The following is a 23,431-nucleotide window of genomic DNA, read 5'->3' as shown; positions in this document are numbered from 1 at the left end:
AGGAAAAGCTCAAACCATGCTGTTAAGACTGATTTTCTTAGTTGTTTACCAGCTTGAAGCATGTGTAAATATCACTAATAAACCTGTAAAATATAAGTAATGGACATATTATGTTCTCAACATTCATGTGTGTTGTGTGTGTTATTGAACTCCTAACTATTGTTTTTGTATTTTGTATGTTGTTTTTAATTGTCTTGTATTGTATTGTATTGTATTGTATTGTATTGTATTGTATATAAGGCAAATTTCCACTGCAATGGACAATAAAGTTCTATTCTATTCTATTCTATTCTATTCTATTCTATTTCCAAGGGTTCCCAAACCTTTCAGCCCCTGACCCCCAAAATAACGGTGCCAGACCCTCACTATCCCCGGAGTTGGTTGAAGCATAAAAAGGTTGGTGCGCAGTTTGTAAACAAAACAAAACACTTATGGTTACAATGTGCTCTTTTTTAATCGTTTTCAAATTGTATTTCACACATTTTGTAGTTATTGTTTTAGGCCAATTTCACACATTCTGGGCATCATCTCGCCGCCACCCACCCAGTGGTGTCCCGCGACCCCCCCTGGGGGTCCCGACCCCCGCTTTGGGAACCTCTATTCTATTCTATTCTATTCTATTGTGTGTGTGTGTGTGTGTGTGTGTGTGTGTGTGTGTGTGTGTGTGTGTGCGTGCGTGCGTGCGTGCGTGCGTGCGTGCGTGTGTGTTTATGCCACCTGGAAAACAGAACGCTGACACGCACGTATGATCAATTTAGTTGTGAATGGGGCTTCACACATCACAAGCACTTTTACAGGTCAGCTGGAAAAACTAAAGGACGAGGCGAGACCACTCCTTAAGTTATTTCTTAAGTGCCACTTCATGCCGGCTCACTGGCCCACGCGGCGGCGTCACACGGCTCGGTTGTTGCCTGCAGCATAATAGCAAAACAATATGGCCTCTGCACGGTGACGCACGCTAACTGCTCCCTCACACGGTCACACGTCACCACCAGTAGCCTGATATAGAGCCAGGAGACAAAGGCACGGATGAAATGTGAGCTAGCCAGCCTCTTTTTCTGTTGCCATGACGACCGCAGCGACAAAAAGCTCTGAGGGACCTGTGGCCAGAGAGGCTCCGCCCACTAGGGGGGAATTCACACACCTGACATGGCGACCTGGAAACTTGGCAACCACATATCAACAGAAATAAGTAATTATAGGGGATGAAATGGCGCTAACAAATGAAGATCCCCCCACAAAGCCACAGCCTGGTTCTCTTGTCCTCGTCCCGTAAGTCTGATTCATCCTGGTCCGGTGGCCTTTAGGAGTGAAGATGGTTAAGTTGAAGGTGTGTTGCTGCCACATTGCTGGCAGGTGTAGAATCAGGTCGAGCAGGTTCCTAGCTGCTCTGTGAATGCCACGCAGCAAGTGGCCCTCCTCCCTCTCTCTCCACGGGGCCTATTGTTGAGTCCCTCTCATACGTTACAGTAGCTGCTCAGTGAAGAGATTTCATTACCTGGCCGTACACCTGTTCTCACCTGCTTTTTGCCCAGGAACAACGTGAGTATTTACCGTGTTATATACAGGCTTTCTCTTTTGTTTAACCGTCTCGGGAAGTGTCTGTATTATTGGATGGATTTTGTGTAAATCCTTTTGCCTAAAATGTTTAAAACGCAATCACATTTTAATTCTTTATATTTCCTCTAAGGAAAACAAGTCAGAGCAAAAGTCAATAACCTTGTTATTGTAGAGATGGATGATTTATTTTTTAGTTAAAATTGTTGTAAAAAAAAAATTAACATTAGTTTTTGTTCAAAATGTAAAATGGCAAAACCTTTAATACTTTCTCACCCATTTACAAAAGATTGCTTCTATATTTACGTGTGGAAATGGACAGAATTGCTTTCATATTGTCTATGTGAATGGAAAATGATCTGTCATTTGGTGCCGGCACATCGCAACAAGGATGTGTACAGATGCTCAAACAGTACAAGACAAATAGTTACACAGGTGTATCATTCCGGTATATACAGTCAATGTTCATGTAAACTCAAATGTAGCAAATTCAAATGTAGCAGTAATTGTCAAGCGCAGTTAAGTGTATCATAGATGAACATGAGTTATTCTACTGAGGTTATAAAATGCAGTAAACAGTGCAACAACATAATTGTCAATATCAATAACAATAATACTATGGTTAACGGCTTGATAAATAGCACCGGACTGGACTGAACTTTGAATGAGTGTAGGGCGATTTATAGCAGCAATAAGCTAATCAGAGTCTGTGTGTGGGTTGAGACAGTGGTCAGTATATTCAGGGTTCAGTGTGTGTGTGTGTGTGCGTGTGTGTGTGTGTGTGTGTGTGTGTGTGTGTGTGTGTGTGTGTGTGCGCGTGTGTGTGTGTGTGTGTGTGTGTGTGTGTGTGTGTGTGTGTGTGTGTGTGTGTGTGCGTGTGTGTGTGGACTTGAGGGCTGATTGAGCGCAGAAGCAGCCGTTGAGAGAAGCTGTTGAGGTGATGGATGGGGTGGGCACCCTCTTCCAGTGGGGGCGGGCTTTGTGAGTGTGAGTGGGCAGGGGCTCAAACTTTGTCCTTGCTGACCACCGTACACTGTCTCAAAAACTCTGATTGGCCACTGGCTGTATCTGCGAAACATTAATACCATAATGCAAAACATTCTATCAACAGAGTGTGCATTAGGCGCAGGTTTCAAAATGCTTTGCAAAATTTTTGATTTCACGATAAATTATAAATTAACAATCTTGATCCGTTGTGAGGAAGTGAGGATGTTTGTGAGTGAGTGTTTTAAATCAATACTTGTAGCTTACCTCATTCTACGCCGAAAACAGCATTGGAAGCAGGACATATTATTTAAATTAAAAATGTATATGACCTATTTTGTCCGTAAATATCATTCTTGGCCTTTTAGTTTAAAGTTTAGGCATTCACATTTGAACCGAAAAAGTTAATTTCTGACACTGATCCTATTAGAGGTGATAATTCCTATATGTATTGTCACTCCTCCGAGAGCATTTCAACCACAAGAGACCAGTTGGTAAGATTTAACAAGTGGCTTTATTCAACAAATTGCATGGCATGGCAACAACAAATGGCATGATTGATTGATTGATTTTTTATTTAGTACAAGATATTACATAAAGTATGTAACAAATAGTAGTACAAGGATAAAAACACAGACAGTTGTTCAACTGATTTCCACTGTGGTCCCAAGAAGGATACAAAGAACATTTAAGACATCTGTACAATATAAAAAGTACATATGAAGAGTCAGATGCACAAAGAGACAAAAGTACCTGTTCTTCAGGAAAGACGCAAAGCCCCCAAGGACACAATTCCTTGCAAATGACGCTTCACAGCCTTCTTGAAGCCTGTAACAGTGGGAGAGCTTTGAATTGTCCTGGGCAAGGCGTTCCACCGCCGGCAGGCCATATACATAAAGCCACTCTGTGAATAGTGTGTTGGTGTCCCCACCTGCCCTGCTGTGCTACGTAATTTAATGTACAAATTTATGTGCAGAGTTGATGCCTCTGATAATGACATCATTAATGTCATAGCCAACCCAGGACGTAGCTCTGTTAGGTACTCCTCTAGACTGAGGAGCCACTGGCGCTCATGTTTATATTAGGCTTTTTTATATCTGTATTTTATTTTTTATTTTTTATCTGTATGCTATGTATGTGTCTATCTGCTATGGACCTCCCTGTGGGAGTGTCTGAAGTAAAGTTTTCAATTCAATTCAATTCAAATAGGAGCCTTTTTTGGGCTCATAAACTGAGGGTGGTCCAGACCGTAGCTGCCGTCCGTGGACCTGGTCGTGAAGGACAATGCCAGAGCATAGATAACTGGGAGCAGTTTATCATTCTGTACATATGTCCCAGTTTCAGGAAAGAGACCCTCTGCTCCACAGGAAGCCATCCCATTCTTTTAAAATGCAAAGGCTCAATATGGGTTCTAGGCGGCAAATTCAAGAGCAGTCTAATTGTCTTGTTCTGGCTCGTTTGTAGTATGTGTTTACTTTTTTGCAGTAACACCACTGTACCAGTATATGGCATGGAACTACTTTGACGCCATTGTAAGATGACGCCCCTCTTGCGGTGAGAGGGGGGGCATCTGATTAGCTAGGATGGAGAATCCTAAGCTCAAGGTTGTTGACACTGCTGCACCATGACCAGCTGGGCCACATCCCAAGTAGATCATTGGACTGGATCATTGTCCTTGATGATGCCCATAAAGGCCTGCACAAACACAAAAGCAAAGGACTAGCGGAGCAATGAAGGCCGCCTGTTGCGTCGCCTCACGTCTCGTGTGTCCGAGCCAAAATGTTGCACTTGAACACATCGCAAAGACTCCCGCCGACGGAGAACTAGCATGTACGTTCTACGCCTGTATGAGACCTAGGACTGCGGATATATACATATATACAAACCCAGTGTTACGATACATACTGTACATGTAAAACCAAGCAGCATTTGCCTACCATTACCACATCACTCGCACCCACCACTTACACGGTTTTGTAATATTGCGACTTCTAATTGAGAATATGTCTGATAAAACCAAAATGTAAAAAAACTGCAGATTTAAAGAAAATATTTTTTAGATGTTGTTTTTTTAAGTTTTGGTCCGAGTGAAATGTTCTATGGTCACTCCCGATTCTAAATATAGCGGCACTGTTTGGTTTGACCCAGTAAAACTATTTTTATAAGCATTTTACGAAATGTCTATGGGAAAATAAATGGCGGATGAAAATCTCTGGTACGGTGCTGAAACAGGAAGTGACGTTCACTTTGCCTCTCTATGAGCAGAAGGTTTTGAGCGAGCCCTCGCTTCTCCTGCACCGCTTGCTTCACCAATCAGAGTGATTTGCCTCAGCGGCTGCCCCGACGCCAACTCACGGTTCCGGACACACCGCAAAAACTACAGCGACAGGCGCCCAACTGTGTGTGTGTGTCAGCCCCTAAAGACTGGTATCATCAGCAAACCTGAGCAGCCATGTGCTCCTCATGCTGTAAGCAACGTGATCATCAAGTCACCATGGAGTCTATTACTTTCCTGTCGAGCCGAGCGACCAGGCCGACGAGTGGTTTACCTAGAAACGCTTTCACCTTATTCCATGCGTGAGTCATGCAAAAAGTCCCTTACACTTTGTCGTTTTCCTGCGAATGTGGATTCATTTCATGGACAATAGTTTTGCCTTGGAAAGTGATGAGAAGCTTCTCAGCTCTATAGTTTGTAAGACTACAGCCAGGGGCGGACTGGGATCATAATTCAGGCCGGGCATTAGATACCAAGCAGGCCAGGCTGATACGGGCCGACGCGCGTGCCGGCCGTTTGAAGCCCAATTTGGGCCATTTGAAGCCAGATTTGGGCCGTTTGAAGCCCAATTTGGGTCATTTGAAGCCAGATTTGGGCCATTTGAAGCCCAATTTGGGCCGTTTGAAGCCAGATTTGGGCCGTTTGAAGCCCAATTTGGGCCGTTTGAAGCCCAATTTGGTTTGAGATGCACCCACTTTAACCCTGAATAAAGTAATAAAACCACTAGTAAACCAGTAGGCGGCGCCTGGCCTGCTGTTCAGTGAGTGGCCTGACTGCGGGCACCAAAAAAAAAAGAAAAAAAAAAAAATCCAGGCCAGGCCAGGCCACCGGGCATTTGCCCGACGTGCCCGATTATGCAGTCCGTGCCTGACTACAGCACAGGAATAAAAAAAATATGCTTGGAGAATAGTTGCATCTATCATTCTGGTCAATTATAAGCTTGAACATAATTGTATTGTGTTGTTTACGTTTACATTCAATTAATGCTATACCCAATTAGCACTGTGCCAGCCATCTACGTTAAGGGAGAATTTTGAATTTTCAACCTGGACCAATTCAATTTTTTTTTTTTTTTTGCTCAGATGAATTACTTTCACATAAAAAAAACTTGTGAAAATAGGGTCCAGCCAGGTTGAAAAATATCACAATTCTACTCATTGAAACAATGTAATATTATTATGACAAGCCATACCAAGAAATAGCTGATTTGCCTGCCTGTGTAGCTGCAGGCCGCTATGCAATCAGAGGCCCTGGCAGCGCGCACAATCTGTCACACAGTAAAGGATAACTAGAGCTGGAGCAGAGAGGGGAGAGCACATAGCTCAGGAGGCACCTGTGCACAGTCACCAGAGAGGGGAGAGCACATAGCTCAGGAGGCACCTGTGCACAGTCACGCATGTTTCCCAGCTGTCACAAAGTCACCGGTCCCTTTGGAGGCTGTGTCGGGGCCGCGTCGTCGGACTGTGATAGCTCGCTGTGTAACGGTGCAGGGATGATTGCATCGAATTCGGAGGTGAAGACCATCAACGGGATCTTAATGTAGCAGCCAGGGAGGGATGTTGTTTTGCAGGACATATACTGTAGGCCCCCCGTGTTCGCTGTGCACTGTCAAACCGAACAATGTGAAGATCTTCATGCAGATGTGCTCTTTGCATGTGGTCAGAGAGGGTTTGTAAGATTGTGGTGAACACACACACGCACACACACACACACACACACACACACACACACTCTCTCTCTCTCTCTCTCTCTCTCTCTCTCCCCGTCCTCATGGTCTATCTCATAAGCAGGCTGTGAACAGACTCCTCAGCAGTGTCGAGGAAGCATGTTTCATTACGCATAATTAAAGTAGTAGTTTCACATAAATTTGAAGTAGCTCGGTGCATGGTCGTTAAACGAAATTCAATTATAGCCTTCTTCAATTCAATTTAAGGGTTGTTGTTCATTACTTTTTTTGTCATTATGAGGTGTAATTAACTACAGTAACTATAGCTACCATCTATGTTGACCCAACATTTGCTGACTTCCCTGTCGAACATCTGCCAGAGTGTGAGCATTGTAAACATGTGAACATCACTCGCACGGCTGTGAGCCAATCAGATTGCTTGATTTGAGAGAGCATTTGATAAATAAATAAATAAATTTATATATATATATATATATATATATATATATTTATATATATATATATATTTATTTATATATATATATATATATATATATATATATATATATATATATATATATATATATATATATATATATATATATATATATATATATATATATATATATATATATATATATATATATATATATGTATGTGCTTCCTTTTCTAAGTAACTTTAGTTGCTGTAAGGAAACTATTTTATCTTGAGGGCAGCTTTGCTGTGGTTCACTTTCCTCCAGTGTGAACTAAGTGGTAGCTTGTAAAACGATACTTCCCAAGTAGCTTTCCCAACACTGCTCCTCATTCACTCAGGTGTGTGTGTGGGGGGGGGGGCAAGGAGGGGCAAGGAGGGGGCGAGGAGGGGGCGGGCTGCAACAGTAGGCAGAGAGTGGAAGAGGACAAGCACTCACTTGGCTGTGTTAGAGCCACACTCTTTGTTTGTTTTTCACTAACCCATTGATACATGATGCAGCATTTGCGTGTATATCCCTCATTTGTGTGTGTATCCCTTTAAGACCGTGAACCGTGTGACCCGGTTCGTGGTCTTAAAGGGATACACACACAAATGCTGCATCAGTATCAATGACAGAGAAGAGGATTGGCATAGAGATGTAGAAATAAAGCGTCTCTCCTATCACAACTGCAAGTTCTATTTCTCTATTTCAACTTGATAGTTGCAAACATTACAAAAAAAATCCACAGCTTTAAATACATTTAAAACTGGCTTTAATTCTTCAGTCGTTAAAAGCTCTGTCAAACAATTTATTAAGAGTGTAAAAGATTTAAAAAAATCACTATTTGGACATACTATTAAAGAGAATCACTTTTTTCTTTTGCAATTGGTTCAAAATTATATAAAGAGGGCTTGCAGTTTTATTCCATGTAATTATTATATTGTGAAACTGTACCAGTCAAATATTTTGGCCCAGAATCCCGTTAGTGAGGGGCAGAACCAGAACGCATGAGACAGAGTGCCCTCTGACACCTGACACACCTGTCACACACAGTGGTGAGATAGAAGGGAAGATCCTGTGCAACTTATGTTTGGAATAGTGAAGATGGTGAGCGACTTTAAACGGATGGCAATTCATTCGATTTAACTCAAGAAATTTTTTATGTTCTTTTTTGCTTTTCAGAGCAAGACGGACGGGCGGAGATGGAACAGTGTTTTAAAATCACAGCAGGCTTCCTTCTGCTTGTCCAAGCTTTTCACATGGCACGTCTCCTGGAATCCACGGACTCTCCGGGCCGCACGATCGATAAAAGTTGGCTCCGTGAACCGCCGGTCAGACCTGCAGTCGGAGGCCAAAACACTGCAGTCGAAGAGCAGGAAGTGGACGGGGCTGGCATGGAGTCAAGTGATGATAACATTGCAGAGAATGGATACGGCTCCATGCTAATCACTAGCGGAGAAGACGGGGACATGGTCAACCAACACAAGGATGCTAACGGAACCTCTAACGACGTGACCATGGTCACTCCCACCATGCTTCCCAAAGAGACCACCGAGGAACCTGAATCGCCAGAAACGACGGTTTCTCAAACTGCTCCGACAAGTCCCACACAGCCAGGCCAAGTCAATGTAACGGGAGCAAATGAGGAGATTCAGAATTCCTCAGCTCTTCAGAACTCATCCACTGCTCATCCAGTCACGCAAAACTCCACCCGCGGCATTCCAGACCTCGCTAACAAGACTGATTCACACCAGACGACCTTAGCGCCAGGAGGCAACGATACGCGAGAAACCACCCCGGACACAGACGCCTGGCCGACCAATAGCACCGAAAACACCACCAACGTCACAGCCACCACAGCGGCACCGGAGATAAACAAAGCTTCGCCCACACCTTCATCCACAATGGAGGTCCCCTCCGAGACGACGGAGACCATCCCGGCGTCCATGACGACCGTTTCTCCCGGCGCGACCGAAGAGGCGAACATGACGGACAAAGGCGCGGCCTCGGGGAGCAACTCAGAAAGAGGTACGTCTCAGGTTTCACAGTATCTAGGTGCACAGGGGATCTGCTGTGCGTTGTGCTGTGAGCCCGCGTAACACTGCTGTGAAGAAAAAGGCACAGAGAAAAATACAATTTGTGTGAAATTTCATGACCTCTTTAATCGGCTTCCGTTCTAGGTCGGTTTGATAACCGCTAATGAATCCATCAGCAATGAGGTTATATAACTGCTTTATGAAGCCTAGTTTGAGAATGTAACATCACCCCCATCGCCTCCACGACACATTTACGTTACATCACTGTTGCTTATTTCACTTTGCTTTATTCCTGCTCTCCTTCCCGCCCTGACCCACATTTTTTTACCTGCATCTATTTTCCCATCGAGCACAAAACGCCCCTTCTTTCAATGGGACAAGCCTGGGCTTGGGTTTCAGGTTGCTATCGATGTTCCCCGTAATGAGTGAAGGGCTCTGTTACAGCCACCTTCTCAGCAGGACAATGAAACCCTGTTTGAGTCAAACACCCTGAAAGAGGTGGTCAGGGACTGGAGGTCAGAGCTGCTCCTGCTGCCGCGGCGCAGGGGCCGTGAGACTACGCTACGTGCTACGATCAGGCAAGATAGGCCTTGAAAAGGCTGCTCGAGCTATGCGCTGCAAGTCGCTGTAGCTTATTTGTCATCTATTATGTAGGCTTAACGGCTATCTCGGTGGGCTATCTCTGTATCTGTACTGTATCTCTCTGTCGGACTCATATTGAGGTTGGGAGAAAACTTTATGGGCATGAGTCACTGAGTGTTGCCAAAGAATAGTCGTACAATTAGTACACGATAAAGAATAAGACACAATGCAGATGAATGTGATACATAAAATATTCAGTAGCCTAATTGAACTAAATCTCTGTCTGATTCAGATTCAGAGAAAGCTTAATTGCCATGAATCAAGTACTGTGTTATTGAGTTTTGCCAAAGTGTATTACAGCAGTATAAATTAGATATACTGACACAAATTAGACCACGGACCCCCAGTTGATAAGGTTTTGTCCCAGGGTCTCGTATCTGATAGGATTTTTGCTTTTAGATGTTTTATTACAGAACGTGTATGAAACCCATGACCAAAACAGTCATACATTCTGTCATTGTGTTACTTATGGATGGAATTATCCTGAAAAGAAATTATTCACCTTTTTGCTGGCGACCCGTCGCGGAACCCCTTCAAGGACCCCACTTTGAGAACCACTGATCGATCGATCGATCGATCTATCTATCTATATATCTATATATCTATATATCTATCATTCTATCGTTCTATCGATCGATCGATCTACAGTATCTATCTATCCTTTGTCTGGTCTATGAAGTCTACTGTATGAAGCTTATTTACAGCTAAGAAAGGCACAATTCCTGGGGGGAATATGCAGACGAGCTCTATTAAGAACCTGCGGAGAGGAAAAGGCCTTGTGAGGGGACCTAACACTAACAGATGAGGGCAGTAACCTGTAGAAGATCAGTATGGGGAACGGGACAGCAGACGTTAGAGACAGAAGAAGAAGAACACCTTCACAGTTGATGACAGGCACAGCTTGTGTGTGTAACTCTGAACAGAGAAACCCAGAGGATTGGGCTCAGGTGAACATGAGGTCTGTTGGTGCAGACCTGCAAATGTCAGAGAGAACATTTGTCATCGAGTCCTTGAGCGCAATTACGGAGGTAAAAATAATATTGTATCCCAAGGCAATTGTAATTGACCTTATCTTCACCAAGGCTATACAGCACATACAATCTGTTACAATGATGTTATGAATCGTAATCAAGGTTGAGAAGATTCCTCTTTTTATTTGATGCCTACCAGCAGGGACGCTGGAACTGTTTTTAAGTAGGGGGGTGCTGCAAGGAAGGGACTCTCTTGTGGGCACCGCCGGGGGGAAAATTGACGTCTTTGTTTGGATGTTTTTTAGCCATATTTAGAGGAATATCTCATTTTAAATTAACATTAGCATTATACTGTTGTGATGTCATTATTCAGTATTTTCTCCTTTTCTCACTCACTTTCATGTCACCAGCTGTTCTCCCTATAGGTTGTTTTACACTACAACAGACAGCAACAAAGGCAGAAACACTGAACTTATTTAGTATTATATTTTATTATCTTATTATTATTATAAACCAAACATAAAAATAACATCTACACCCTCTTTGCTTTGCTCATAGTCTTCAACTAAACCCTAAATATCGCAGTATAAAACATATAAAACATTGTAATCATTTTTAATTGACATTGCAATTCCAATACAAAACAGCAGAGGGTGCTGCAGCACCATAAGCACCCCCACTTCCCGTGCCCCTGCCAACCAGGGCTTTGGATTACATTAATCTATAGCCATATTGGTAACCCTTCCTTTTACAGTCTGGTAGTTACCAGGTATTTACCCAATAACTACCAGGTAATTAATTACCGGACTGTAAAAGGAAGGGTCACTGCCATATGTATGTGCAATCTGTTAATGTCCATGAGGAAAGCAGTGAGTGACGGCACTCCATGAAACGTATTAAAGAAAATATAAGAAAGAAATAAGACTTAACCTCAATTAATTCAGCATGTCTCAGCAAATAAGTCTTCCTCAGGGCATCGTACATAGGATACTGTATGCAACCAAGCATTTACTGTAATCTGTAAAGTTTGTGTAGGTGGAACTTTGCAATAAAATAATGACAATATGCATTCTGACCACAGCCAGATATCAGCAGCAACATTGCTAAAAGCATGCAGCTTTTGGCAGAGCACCAGACTACAAGTTTACTTTCATAATTTACATAAACAAATATTTTAACAATTCCACTTTGAAATACTGTACATGGTTTAAACTTTTTTTAAACGCTGATAGTAAACATTGAATGTTGTTGAACGTCGCTTAGCGTGCTGGTATTTGGCTCATCCCCTAAGTCTGTGGTGATGGCAGGTCTTACTGTAAGGACGCCCTTTGAGATGACACACACATTTCAACTCTGACTCCGCCTCCGCGTGTGTATGTCACATCTGTCAATATGGGATGCCACAGATGTTAATTTAGCACATATGCGGGCAATTTAATTTGCCCTGTGCCAGATTTATTTGTACGTGAAGAAGGGGGATATATCAGTCACCCACCAGAAAAGGAATAAGTCATGTCACCTCAAATCGTTTGCACATTAAGCCGAATGTAGCAGCATCGTACAACAGGAGCTACAGTGATGTTGAGATATTAGTTATCTTATCCCATTTAGTTGATGAATACAATCTGTGTCGCAAAAAAAACATTCAAATGTCTTCATGAAATTATCACGTCTTTTGGCACGTTAATTGCATTAATTATCCCCGGTGTGAATTAGACAAACAGAGAACTGTACAGCTATCTTAATTGAGTTGTATGTACAGAGAGGGCACCCACTGAAAACACAATTTCCAAAACATACCGCACTGATAATTATCTGGAAATTAACCTTTACCCAGAGAGAGAGAGAGAGAGAGAGAGAGAGAGAGAAAGAGAGCGAGAGAGAGAGAGAGAGAGAGAGAGCGAGAGAGCGTTTGACATCAATAAATGTGTTGTTGACAAATTATTTATTAGTCTTTGTCCCCCCCCCCCCTCCCGCGGCTGAAGGTTTCGCATCAGATCATCCGAATAAAAACAGGAATGAAGCCTGGGGCGCCATCCTGGGGACGGGAGTGGCGGTGGCCTGCGTGGGACTGGTGGTCTACGTCATTCTGAAGAAGAGAAACCAGAAGGACTTCTCCCACAGGAAGCTGGTGGAGGAGTTCTCCACAGACCCAGGTAAAATCACTTGCTACTACTAACACACCTGGCCATCAAGTGCAAAATGATGGTCTTTGTGGTGCACATTTTAAAGAAACATGTCAACATTTTGGGAGATTCACCTATTTGTAGGGTGTTCACGATATGATATGATACACGATATTGGCTTGACGATAACGATACGATACGATATTTTAACAATATCTTTTTGCGATCGATTTGTAAGTTGAGGGGGCATCCTCTACGCTAATTTGAGTAATTTCACCATTTTCATCCTCCGTGTCTGTAACGTCCCTCGTCTGTTCAAACAAAGCAATGAAAAGGAGAGCGAGCATGCAATCAGATGCAGATCAGTGCCACCATGTTCAGCTTCTTTTTCTCGCGATATGAGATTTCATCTCAACGATACATATTGTCACGTTTTGATATCGCGATATATTGTGGGACGATATATTGTGACATCCCTACCTATTTGCCATAATTCCGATAGCAAGACGAGAAGATAGATGCCTATCTCTTCCCTGTGCGTGCATTAGAAAGTGCGTTGCACCCCTCCTGCTATAGTCAGCTTAGCAGCTGAATGGCAGTACACAGGCCTACCCCGGTTCAGTCACCAAAAAGACACATTCCAACAGCACCAAAACACTCACATGTCCATGTTGTGCCTCAGGTACTCACCACACGATGGAATAATAATCCAAAGTTACGGGAAAGGGTCATTTTCAAAGTAAATCCACAGCGAGAACTAACTTACTTCCGCATTTGTCTGAGGCGCATGCGCTGTGTGCAGTCATCAGACGGCTGGCTCAGTGGTTAGCGCTGTTGCCTCACAGCAAGAAGGTCCCGGGTTCGAACCCCGGTCCGTCCCAGGTCCTTTCTGTGTGGAGGTTGCATGTTCTCCCCGTGTTCGTGTGGGTTTTCTCCGGGTGCTCCGGTTTCCTCCCAGCATCAAAGACATGTATGTTAGGGTCAATACTCCTGTCAGTGCCTCTGACCAAGGCACTGGCAAAAGAACTGGAGTTGGTCCCCGGGCGCTGCACTGCGGCTGCCCACTGCTCCTAGTTCTAGGAAGGTTCCTAGTAGAGGATGGGTCAAATGCCGAGGATGAATTTCCCCATGGGGATAAATAAAGGATAACTTAACTTAACTTAAAGTATGTATTTACTTTGAAAATGACCGTTTCCCATAACTTTGGAAGAGAAAGGCATCTATCTTCTCGTCTTGTTATCAGAAATATGGCAAATAGGCGAATCTCCCAAAATGTCGGCGTGTTCCTTTAAAGAAAGTTCTTTTCTGATGAAGTATTGTGTATTTTGCATTTTTTCGGTGCAGCCACTTTGCATGAAACTTTCTCGTCCATGTGTACTTTCGGCTTTCCTAAATTTCTCAAAATAACTTTTTGACAAGCGAACGGGCGCGTGCGTCGTGCATTTGCATTCAATCGGTGTTATAGAGGAAGCGATGTAAAAACAGGAACGTTTTATCTAGTGGAGAAAAAGCGAGTCACGCCCTTTAACCCACAAACACATTTCGTGCGGCTGCGGCATAATATTCTGCTATGGAGGCTACTGCCAGTGGATACGTGATTGATGCATCTTGAAAGGAGCCGTCGTCTCTTTGATTCTGACTGACACCAAAACCTGCTGTGTGCCTTTGATGCTTCACACAGTTGAAAACATTTCCGCTTTTAAACGGCATCCACTGTAGCTTAGCTGAAGATGTCGGAATGAGATGTCATGCTGACTGTTAGAGTCGCGTGGGAATAAGAAATATACACCGCCAAAACAACAAAGTGTGTTTTACCGCTTTAGGGTGGGTTTTCCAAGTCCAAGATCATCGAGGAGTTACTTTGCCTTTAACTGATGTCGGGTCATATTAGGTATTAGAGCCTACTTTAACGTTTGGAATGTAAATGAGGTTTTTTTTAAACGTGATTTTGAGAAAACGCTTCAAAAGTCATAACAGTGATTAACGCTCGTGAAGATTATCCTGCTGAACCCACATTACCGCTCCCATAAACTTTCGTTAACCACAGACCATGCATTTAAGTGAAACACCCATTCTGAAACCCCATAGACTTTTCCCCTGACGAACCAACATGGCGATTTCTGGTTAAGCCTACAAAAATACGTCATCCCTGCGATACTCTATAAGGTGTTCATGTGGCACTGACTGTTTGGAACTGTGTTCAGACTGTAACTCCTGTCGCCGACTGAATGCACAGCCAATCGAACCAGATTAAAATGTCGGCGTTGTACGTTTCTAGAATCCATTTTCGGAATGTAAACACGTTGCATTTCACGTTTCGAGAATAATTAACGTTATCCATGTCATACATGTCTGAGCTTTAAGTAGGGAGGAGGGGTGGGAGTGGTGGACCATAGCGTTCCCAACTTGCAACTTTCTCATCATGAGAAACCCTAACCCCAAACAAGTGGCTTAAACCCAACCGTTGTTTTACTTGCCTAACCCTAACCAAGATCCCTAACCCCATCTGTTATAGAATAAAATCATATTTCATATTCAATAAAGTTATGATTGCACACACATAGCTATTGTATTGGATAGATGCACATCACATGGACAGACACATACAGAGACACTATCTACAGCATACATCTGAGGTGGCATAGAAAAGGTCAATGCCTTCTGACATACACGCGCACACAGACATGGAGCCATATCTTATACCAATAGTTATTAGTTATGAGCACACACACTGTAGGCATGGAGCAGATTCTTCACCCTCTGCCTACAGGCTGACCTTGCTTGGCTCCATGAAGCCTGTGCAAGACAACACATGTGTGCTCAGTTCTACTGCATGTAGTTGACCTTCAGATCATCCCTCCTCTCCTGCTCTCTGCCCGCTCTGCCTCTCTATAGATTTATGTCAATTGTTACATCTCCAATGTTTTCATGTATATTCCCTTACAGAAAAACCACGTGAACTTCACCATGTGCAAAATCACATGTGATCACATGCACAAAATCACATGTGGTGGTCACATGTGATTTTGCACATGTGCATTTTTCACATGTGAAAACATGTGGAACACATGTGAAACATTTGCTTTGCCCATGGGAAGCGTGTGGTTTTGGAACGTTTTCACGTGTGAAATGTGTGAAACCCATGTCAATTCCCATGTGATTACATGTGAAACCCGTGTAAATGTTGTTTTCCACATATGCGCCAGATGTGGGTAACATGTTGCTATACAACATGTGGCAAAACATGTTATCACATGTTATAACAAACATGTGAAAATGTCCCAAAACCACACGCTTCCCATGGGTTTCACATGTGTTCCACGCGTTTTAACATGTGGACACATGTGGTGAAACGTGAACCTCATGTGTTTTTTCTGTAAGGGTTGAGATGATCACAGTCCTTCTCTAATGCTGTTTAGAGAAGTACATGTTATGGCTAATACACCTTTTTGATACAACTTCCCGGCTCTTGGCTTCATTCAATATTTGTTTTCATATTGGCCGAAAATGCTATTGTTTATAAAGCGGATGAGGAGTGGTGAGATTCCATTCCATAACACCATCTAAAAATTTATTTTGGTGCCTAAAACCCGATCATTGTTTTACTTACCTAAACCTAACCGGTGGCTCCACGACACTTAGGCCGCGAGTCACGGTAGCCGAGGCTCCCTCAATTCGTTACCGGGTCGAGTCGGTGGTCACGGTATCCAGGAAGTAGCGGTGGCTCCTCCGAGGCGGTTTATGTGGCCGAGCCGGTTCTAACCGAGAAGAGCCGGTGTCTGTGCTGGAGGACCCGAAATGTTCATATTTTACATTTCCGTGGATTCTAGAAACAATGCAGACATTTTATTCTGCCGATTGGGTTGGAATGCACACAATATCTCTATATGTCACTGACAGCTATATTCCTGTGTATCACAGGCGCATCATAACAAGGCATGTAAATGAAGAATCTGTACATTAAATGTTGACATGTTGAATCTCTAGTTCTCAGATTAGACACCAACGAGCCGTTGGACTTGAACTATGGTGGTGCAGCCTATTACAACCCCGCTCTCCAAATGGACAACATCCAGATGACCAACATGCCCGGGAGCCACAAGAATTGAGACGACTCCCAAGACCAAGTCATGCACTCCCTTGATAGAACGTCTGCCATCATTATGCTTACTGGCATTTGATATTGTTTTGGAGTTGTGGAAATAAGACTGTCAAAACAAAAAAAAGAGGCATTTGTGGACGGTACATTACAATGGCATTTGTATGTCTTCTTGTCAGCTATATCCACAAATGAATACTTCAGTCGGATTATGCATTGCGTTGATTAGAATTATTGTATTGAAATAGGGGGTGAATAAACTATTTGAAGTACACTGCAATAAAAGCCAAAACTAAGAGGGCATAACTGTCAGCTGTTTACACTATAAGTATGTTGCCAAAGGGAATAAAATTAAATTTCTCCTCATGACGATATGCACTCAACGAAGGATGTTTATTTTGTAATCACAATTCCACTTATAACTAAAATGCTTTAGGTGCAGTATATGAAGAAATTATAATTGTAACTTGTTTTTTTTTTCTCTCTCTCCTCCCAACCAAGCGCTGTAAAAGAAGACAAGCGAAACAAAACGTGAACATGAAATCAGCTCTCGCAAAAGAGATGACGCCTGTAACCAGGACTGGGGCTTCTTCTCGCTGACGTCGCAGTCAGCAGAACAGAGATACCGTGACTATCTGACACCGTCGACTCGTAACCCAACACAAATGCACAATCAGAACTGCGACCTAAATGACAACCGACACAGCCGGGGCCCCGGTAAAGCCTAGTCAGCAAAAATTCAGAAGCCGGGCGAGCAAACAGATTAACAATAACCACGGGGAGGAAAGGCAATACGGAGTTAAGATGAACACGACGACAACGACGACATTTGAATAAGCCGGTCCACAGCTGGTAATCACAGTCGATGTGAAACATCAGCCACGATTGGAGTTTTTGAGGCCTTTGAGTTATTTTCTATGAGAGCGGTGGAGGGGGCGATGACGTGCCCGCGTGCCGTCGATGTTATTTATAGATTGAGGTTTTTGGTATTCAGGAAGGGAGTTGCGTATTTGGTCTTATAGTCAATAATAGCGTCAAGTACATTATCATAATAGACTGCTTCACTCTTCTGACCTCCAGGTGTCCACGCAGAGATTTGAGTTTCTTCTAGCCACTGTACGCACCTCGGAGAGTTATCTCGCACCACCTGCTGCATACCTATAGAGTCAAATTAGGACGTACTTAACAACCAAGCCTGACCTTCTCACCTACTAAAACCTGTTTTTTTTCCTCATTTCTTTCCCCCGAAGTTTGGAAACGACAGGCAGCTTTTGCTTTGACTTTGGTGCAACAACCTTCACAAACCGACTGAGAGACTCTGCAACGCACGAGAATAAAAATGTCTCCCGTATTTGATTGATATGGTGCCATCAGGGTTCAAGGATCGAGGGGGAGACAATTTATTGTGATCAAAGAGGCGGGGAAAAATGCATGTATTAAATGTATACTCAGTCTTCCTTATGTGTTGTGTTATGCCTTTGCGTGACCAAAATGTGGCATTTTCTCATAATTGATTGATTTCCACAACCTAAATTTATTTTCTTGGAGGGCCTTGATTATAGTACAGTATATATGGAGAAATTCCATTTTCGTCATTCGTCATTCCGTGCGAGTGACATAAGGGATTGAAGCCTGCCACTTGATAAATAGCCACCGTGATTGTGATGGATACGATTGGCTCGGCTCAGCTTTGTGATGGATACGATTGGCTCGGCTCAGCTTTGTGATGGATATGATTGGCTCAGCTCAGCTTAAACAGCCAACGATAACGTAGATGCTGCATAGTGCATGTTATGACTCTTTGGTGCAGTTAGACGGTGAGTGACGTGTGTAAGAGAGCAAGCAATTAATAAATTCAATTCAATTAATGAATAAACAGCAGTTTTGCACGCACTCACTTCAGATGGTAGAAATATCCTGTCTCTCGGCTGGCGTTTTTGTGTCGCAGTGTTAAACAATTGCAGTGGCTTATAGGGTAGGTGGATAGTGGGAGACTTCTACGTTATGATTGCATGTGAAATATTGTGGAACTGGATGCTGCCTATAATAAAAACAAACTCTTTCTAATTTTGATCCCTTTATGAGAAAACACTTTTCACAAGATGTTTACATGCATAAGATATTTCCATTCTGTGCTGTTTGCTTTCCGCAGATTTAGCAGAAAACATGTGTAATATAATCCAAACAGACATCATACTGTTTTTTACTCAACAAACACACTTTGCTCGCTCTCCCTCGCTATCTCTCTCTCACACACACACACACGCAAGCACACACACACGCACACACACACACACACACACACACACACACACATACACACACACACGCGCGCACACATGCACGCACAAGAAGACAGACATCTTTGCAGAAGCGACGATTTCTTTCATTCATTATAAAAGCCATAGCTCCCTGGAGAGAATGTGCCTGTGTTAATTAAGCATAACAATTTAAAAATGGTTTGGGTGGGGTGCTGAAATCAATTAACGTATGCCAAGTACAGAATGTACATATTTCATTGGGGGTAATGGCCAGGTTAATTTACACTTCCAGCTGGGACAAATTAATTAAAATGAAATGAAATGATTGCTATCTTTAAGCTATTTTAAATTGATTGCCGGCCAATTTTGAATTCATTTTCTTCAAGCTAACTGGAGGGAAATTGATTCGACCTAAAACCTAGCCTGCTGTAATAATTCAAATCACTGTCTCTTTATCAGATCAGCCTCCAACAATAAAATGGTCAACAGTAAATTATGCTGTGATCCTGTGTTTCTTTTTTAATTAACAGTCTATGCTGACCCACCCAAGTTTGCTGTCTCTCCAGGGCGAATGCTTATGGTAAGGAGGAGGGGGTAAAGTTAAGCCAGATTCACTCAGTTGGTTTCCACATGGGGGATTAACACGTTTTCTGAAATAACACATTTGCATATTTAGCTGTACACCAGACGAAAACTTGGTGGTTTTTCTCCAAAAACATATAATCCCATAATCTGACGGATCAAGACAGCTTTGCAACTTGCACAATATTGTTGTAAACCTTCATATTTTATTATGCTTAAGATCTAATTTACCTAAGACATTATTACACTATATGAGGGATCAGCCGAGCAGCATTTGGGTAAACAAACCACGTCACTGGGTGGCAACGGCAATGGAACCCTATGGAGCCCAAGTGGCGTGAGGCGTGAGTGTCTACTCTAGCCGGCTTGACTCTGTTTACATTTTAAAAACTGCGACAGTTCACACAACTTTAACACGACGTGCATATATTATCCATCAAACTCTTGAGCTAATTCTGCTCTCCCTCAGAATGTCAAAATATATGGGATGTGATGTATAGTTTTTGAGATATTAACGTTTGTTTGGCCCAACTCATACTATTAACTGCCTCGGGGTTCCGCATTTCTCGGTGTCAAGTGACGTCACGCTGATTCGTCCTATACACTGTACTATTTAATATCCTTGTTGTAATCATGTTGTAGTCAATAATTGTGTAATACTAACATTCATTACAGTGATTAGAACAAAAACATAGGGTGAAAACAGTGTGTAATTAATAAATCGTGGTTCCTATAATGGACCTCAAATCCCCCCAGTTTGAGCGATGCGGCATCATGGAGTCTCGATACAAATCAGCCTGGTGGATTTGCGGAGTCGTTTCAGGTGAAGAAATGAAACAGCAACGACTCCCAACACGTTCACCTGAAAACCAGCTCCACCACAGCTGCACGGCACATTCTGGAAATTCAAGAAATTCAGCAATCCATCTGTCAGCGATGCATTCATTAGCAGTTATTTCTGGCATCAAAGCAGAAGAATATCAACCTCCAAAATTAAAGTCTTCTCTGTGATTGATGTTTTTTTTTTTTACTGAAAAACGCGATAGGCTTACAGTAACTAGAAAAAAACAATTAAAATGTCTTCAATAGCTAAGCTGATTTTTTGTAGATATTTGTATGTCGTTTGTTATGCACAAAGCTTTTACATTACCAGAATTCCATGTGGTTCTCATCGTCTTCTCTGAGCTTGTACAGTAGCCTGCCTCCAGGCTTGCTTTAACTGATTAGCTACTGATAGTGCACCAACAAGCCAAACCTTAGTCATTCTAGCAACTGCTGCTACAGTAAATAGCTCAATAATGAAGTCAATAATTATAATTATAATAATAATACATTTAATAATGATATTCACTTAAATTTTGAAGAGGTAATGAAGAGGAAAAGTTGAATTCCCTAACTGGTTCTATAACTTTTTCACATGAAGGACCCCTAAACTGACACACATTCTGAATTCAACAGCACGGACTCCCATTTAATAAGATTTTGTCCCAGGGTACCCCATCTGATCAAATTTCCCTCTCTTGGCTCTGTCTTGCAGGATGTTGGGGTCGTTAGGCTGATTGGGTGCACCTGGGCACGGTGCACTCTCTCTCCATCCTCACCAATGCACCTTTTGTTCTGTCCTTTTGTTTAATGTAGTTTGTGTTGTCTCGTTATTTTCCCTTAGTTTAATTCATAAGTTAATGTTTTAACTTTGACTTTGGTGTCTGAACTCCCCACATGTGTTACTCCCTTGATCCGGGTTGTAACATATGAGGGGTCGGGGAGTCGTACACCAAAGTCAAAGCTAAAACAATACTTTATCAACTAAACTTACGGGAAAATAACTAGACCTGCACTTCTCAAACCTTTTCACGTCAAGGACCGCTAAACTGCCACAAATGAGGGGAGTCTACATAAAAGCCAAAACAATCATTTATTAACTAAACTAAGGGAAAGTAACTCGACAACACAAACTACATTTAACAAACAAACAGAACAAAAGGTGAAATGGTGGAGAAAGAAGGAATGGTCTGAAGGTCTTCTTATGCCCAATGTACATCGGGCCCAGGTGCACACAATCAGCCTAACGACCCCAACACTGCGCTCCTGCAAGACATCAGGGCCAGAAGAGTGGGAGGGTCATCATCAAACCCATGACCAAAAATAGTCATTTGTCATTGTGTTAGTTATGGTTATGGTTGGAATTCTAGTGAAAAAATAAATTATTACCCTTTTTGCTGGGGACCCCCTGCAACCCCCTCAAGGACCCCTGGGGGACCCACTGCAACCCCCTCAAGAACCGCTGGGGGTCCCCGGACCCCACTTTGAGAACCACTTCCCTAATAGATAGAAATGGGATGATGTTTGTTATGTATTTTTATGCCAGGGGGGATCAAAATGAGAGAGAAGCACAATTATAAATAAGAGAACCTCCAGCTGTGTGTGTGTGTGTGTGTGTGTGTGTGTGTGTGTGTGTGTGTGTGTGTGTGTGTGTATGTGTGCGTGCACGTGTGTGTGTGTGTGTGTGTGTGTGTGTGTGTGTGTGTGCGTGCGTGTCGCGTGTGTGTGCATGCGTGTTGTGTGTGTGTGTGTGTGTATGTGTGTGTGTGCGTGCGTGCACATGTGTGCGTGTGTGTGCATGCATGTGTGTGTGTGTGTGTGTTCATGTGTGTGTAGATACTTGCCTCCAGCTGTAAGGATGCAGCAGTGGCTGTTGTCGCTACATGACACAGAGTGTTGTGCTGCTTAAAGTGGACGAGGGGACAAACGGCTGTCACGGTGTGCTCTCTGTAGGTTACACTGTACCTCATGTGTGTCTCTGACAGTGTATTTCTGTCAGTGACCGTTCCACACTGTGACAGCGGTTGCTTTCGCTAGGTCATTACTGGTGTGGATCTGAAAAGTCAGCATCCTCCTCCTCCTCCTCCTCCTCCTCCTCCTCCTCCTCCTCCTCCTCCTCCTCCTCCCGGTCAAAATAAACAAATAATCAAAAAGCATTTCCAAACATGTCGACCGCAGCGGGGGGGAGTATTTGCATGGACAGGCAGTGAAAACTCAAAGCCAACCGTCAAAATTGTTTTCCCCGTCTTCATTTGTCTATTCAAATCGATGATACACTTTGAACAGAATATACTGTTGCCACAGTAGCCAGGTCAAGAATATCCATAGTTTGACTTATGCTGCGGACAGACTGAGATTTTAGCAATCTTATAAGTTTATTGCAGACCACACTGTGTAACATATGGCTCTAATAAACTCGGGTACGACATCAGGTTTGATGTGTAGACGATGATAACACCGACTGAATCTCAAACCTACCTAGCATGACACCCCACATTATTCAGTTTTCATGTTTGGTGTTTCCAAACAATAAAGTTATGGCTCACCGTAAGAATAGCGACCTTCATAATGTTCTGCAAATAAATGTCGATTAAAGTTGAACTCAATTAATTAGATTGAGTGAATTTGAAAACTAAGTATTCACAGGCAGAGCAGTTACAATATTAGCTGATAACGACATGAGCAGCAGCAGCTCCTCTTATTCAAATGAGGTAAACCTGCTGATGGAGGCTTTCCAGTTCAAATGCTGCAGACTGGCCTGATTGGAAGGACTTTACTAATTGTTTAGTGAGGGAAGCCAAATAAGACCCAGTCAGTCACCATGTGTTCACTGGAGTTTGTCCAAAGCAGCCTGGGGGGGTAAAAGGATGCATTTTTGAAAACTCCGTAACTTTAAATTGTTTACCACTTAAAACAAAAACACGTTCGACCATTACAACATGAATCGACTTT

At 42.8% G+C, this 23,431-nt stretch overlaps 1 protein-coding gene across 1 annotated transcript; it reads left to right on the top strand.

Annotated features, from left to right (window-relative positions):
- The first annotated feature begins 1,452 nt into the window (after window positions 1-1,452).
- LOC310791249 (uncharacterized protein) lies at window positions 1,453-19,551 on the top strand. The gene is made up of 4 exons (XM_083652928.1): window positions 1,453-1,542; window positions 8,123-8,968; window positions 12,575-12,745; window positions 16,703-19,551. The coding sequence occupies exons 2-4, from the start codon at window positions 8,143-8,145 to the stop codon at window positions 16,822-16,824; spliced, it is 1,119 nt and encodes a 372-aa protein (XP_083509054.1). The 5' UTR covers window positions 1,453-1,542; window positions 8,123-8,142; the 3' UTR covers window positions 16,825-19,551.
- Window positions 19,552-23,431: the final 3,880 nt, after the last annotated feature.

Source organism: Poromitra crassiceps (assembly GCF_964638095.1).
Source record: "Poromitra crassiceps genome assembly, chromosome: 16".
In the NCBI taxonomy this organism is placed as follows: Eukaryota; Metazoa; Chordata; class Actinopteri; order Beryciformes; family Melamphaidae; genus Poromitra; species Poromitra crassiceps.
The sequence above is the reverse complement of the archived record's forward strand: the minus strand, read 5'-3'. Positions and strand labels throughout refer to the sequence as shown.

What these genes read in the sequence shown, in the direction of transcription:
- LOC310791249 (XM_083652928.1), top strand. Translation starts at nt 8,143, where the DNA reads ATGGAACAGTGTTTTAAAATCACAGCAGGCTTCCTTCTGCTTGTCCAA. An exon ending in GGGGAGCAACTCAGAAAGAG is followed by an intron (nt 8,969 to 12,574) that starts GTACGTCTCAGG and finishes CCGCGGCTGAAG; the next exon opens with GTTTCGCATCAGATCATCCG. An exon ending in GGAGTTCTCCACAGACCCAG is followed by an intron (nt 12,746 to 16,702) that starts GTAAAATCACTT and finishes TTGAATCTCTAG; the next exon opens with TTCTCAGATTAGACACCAAC.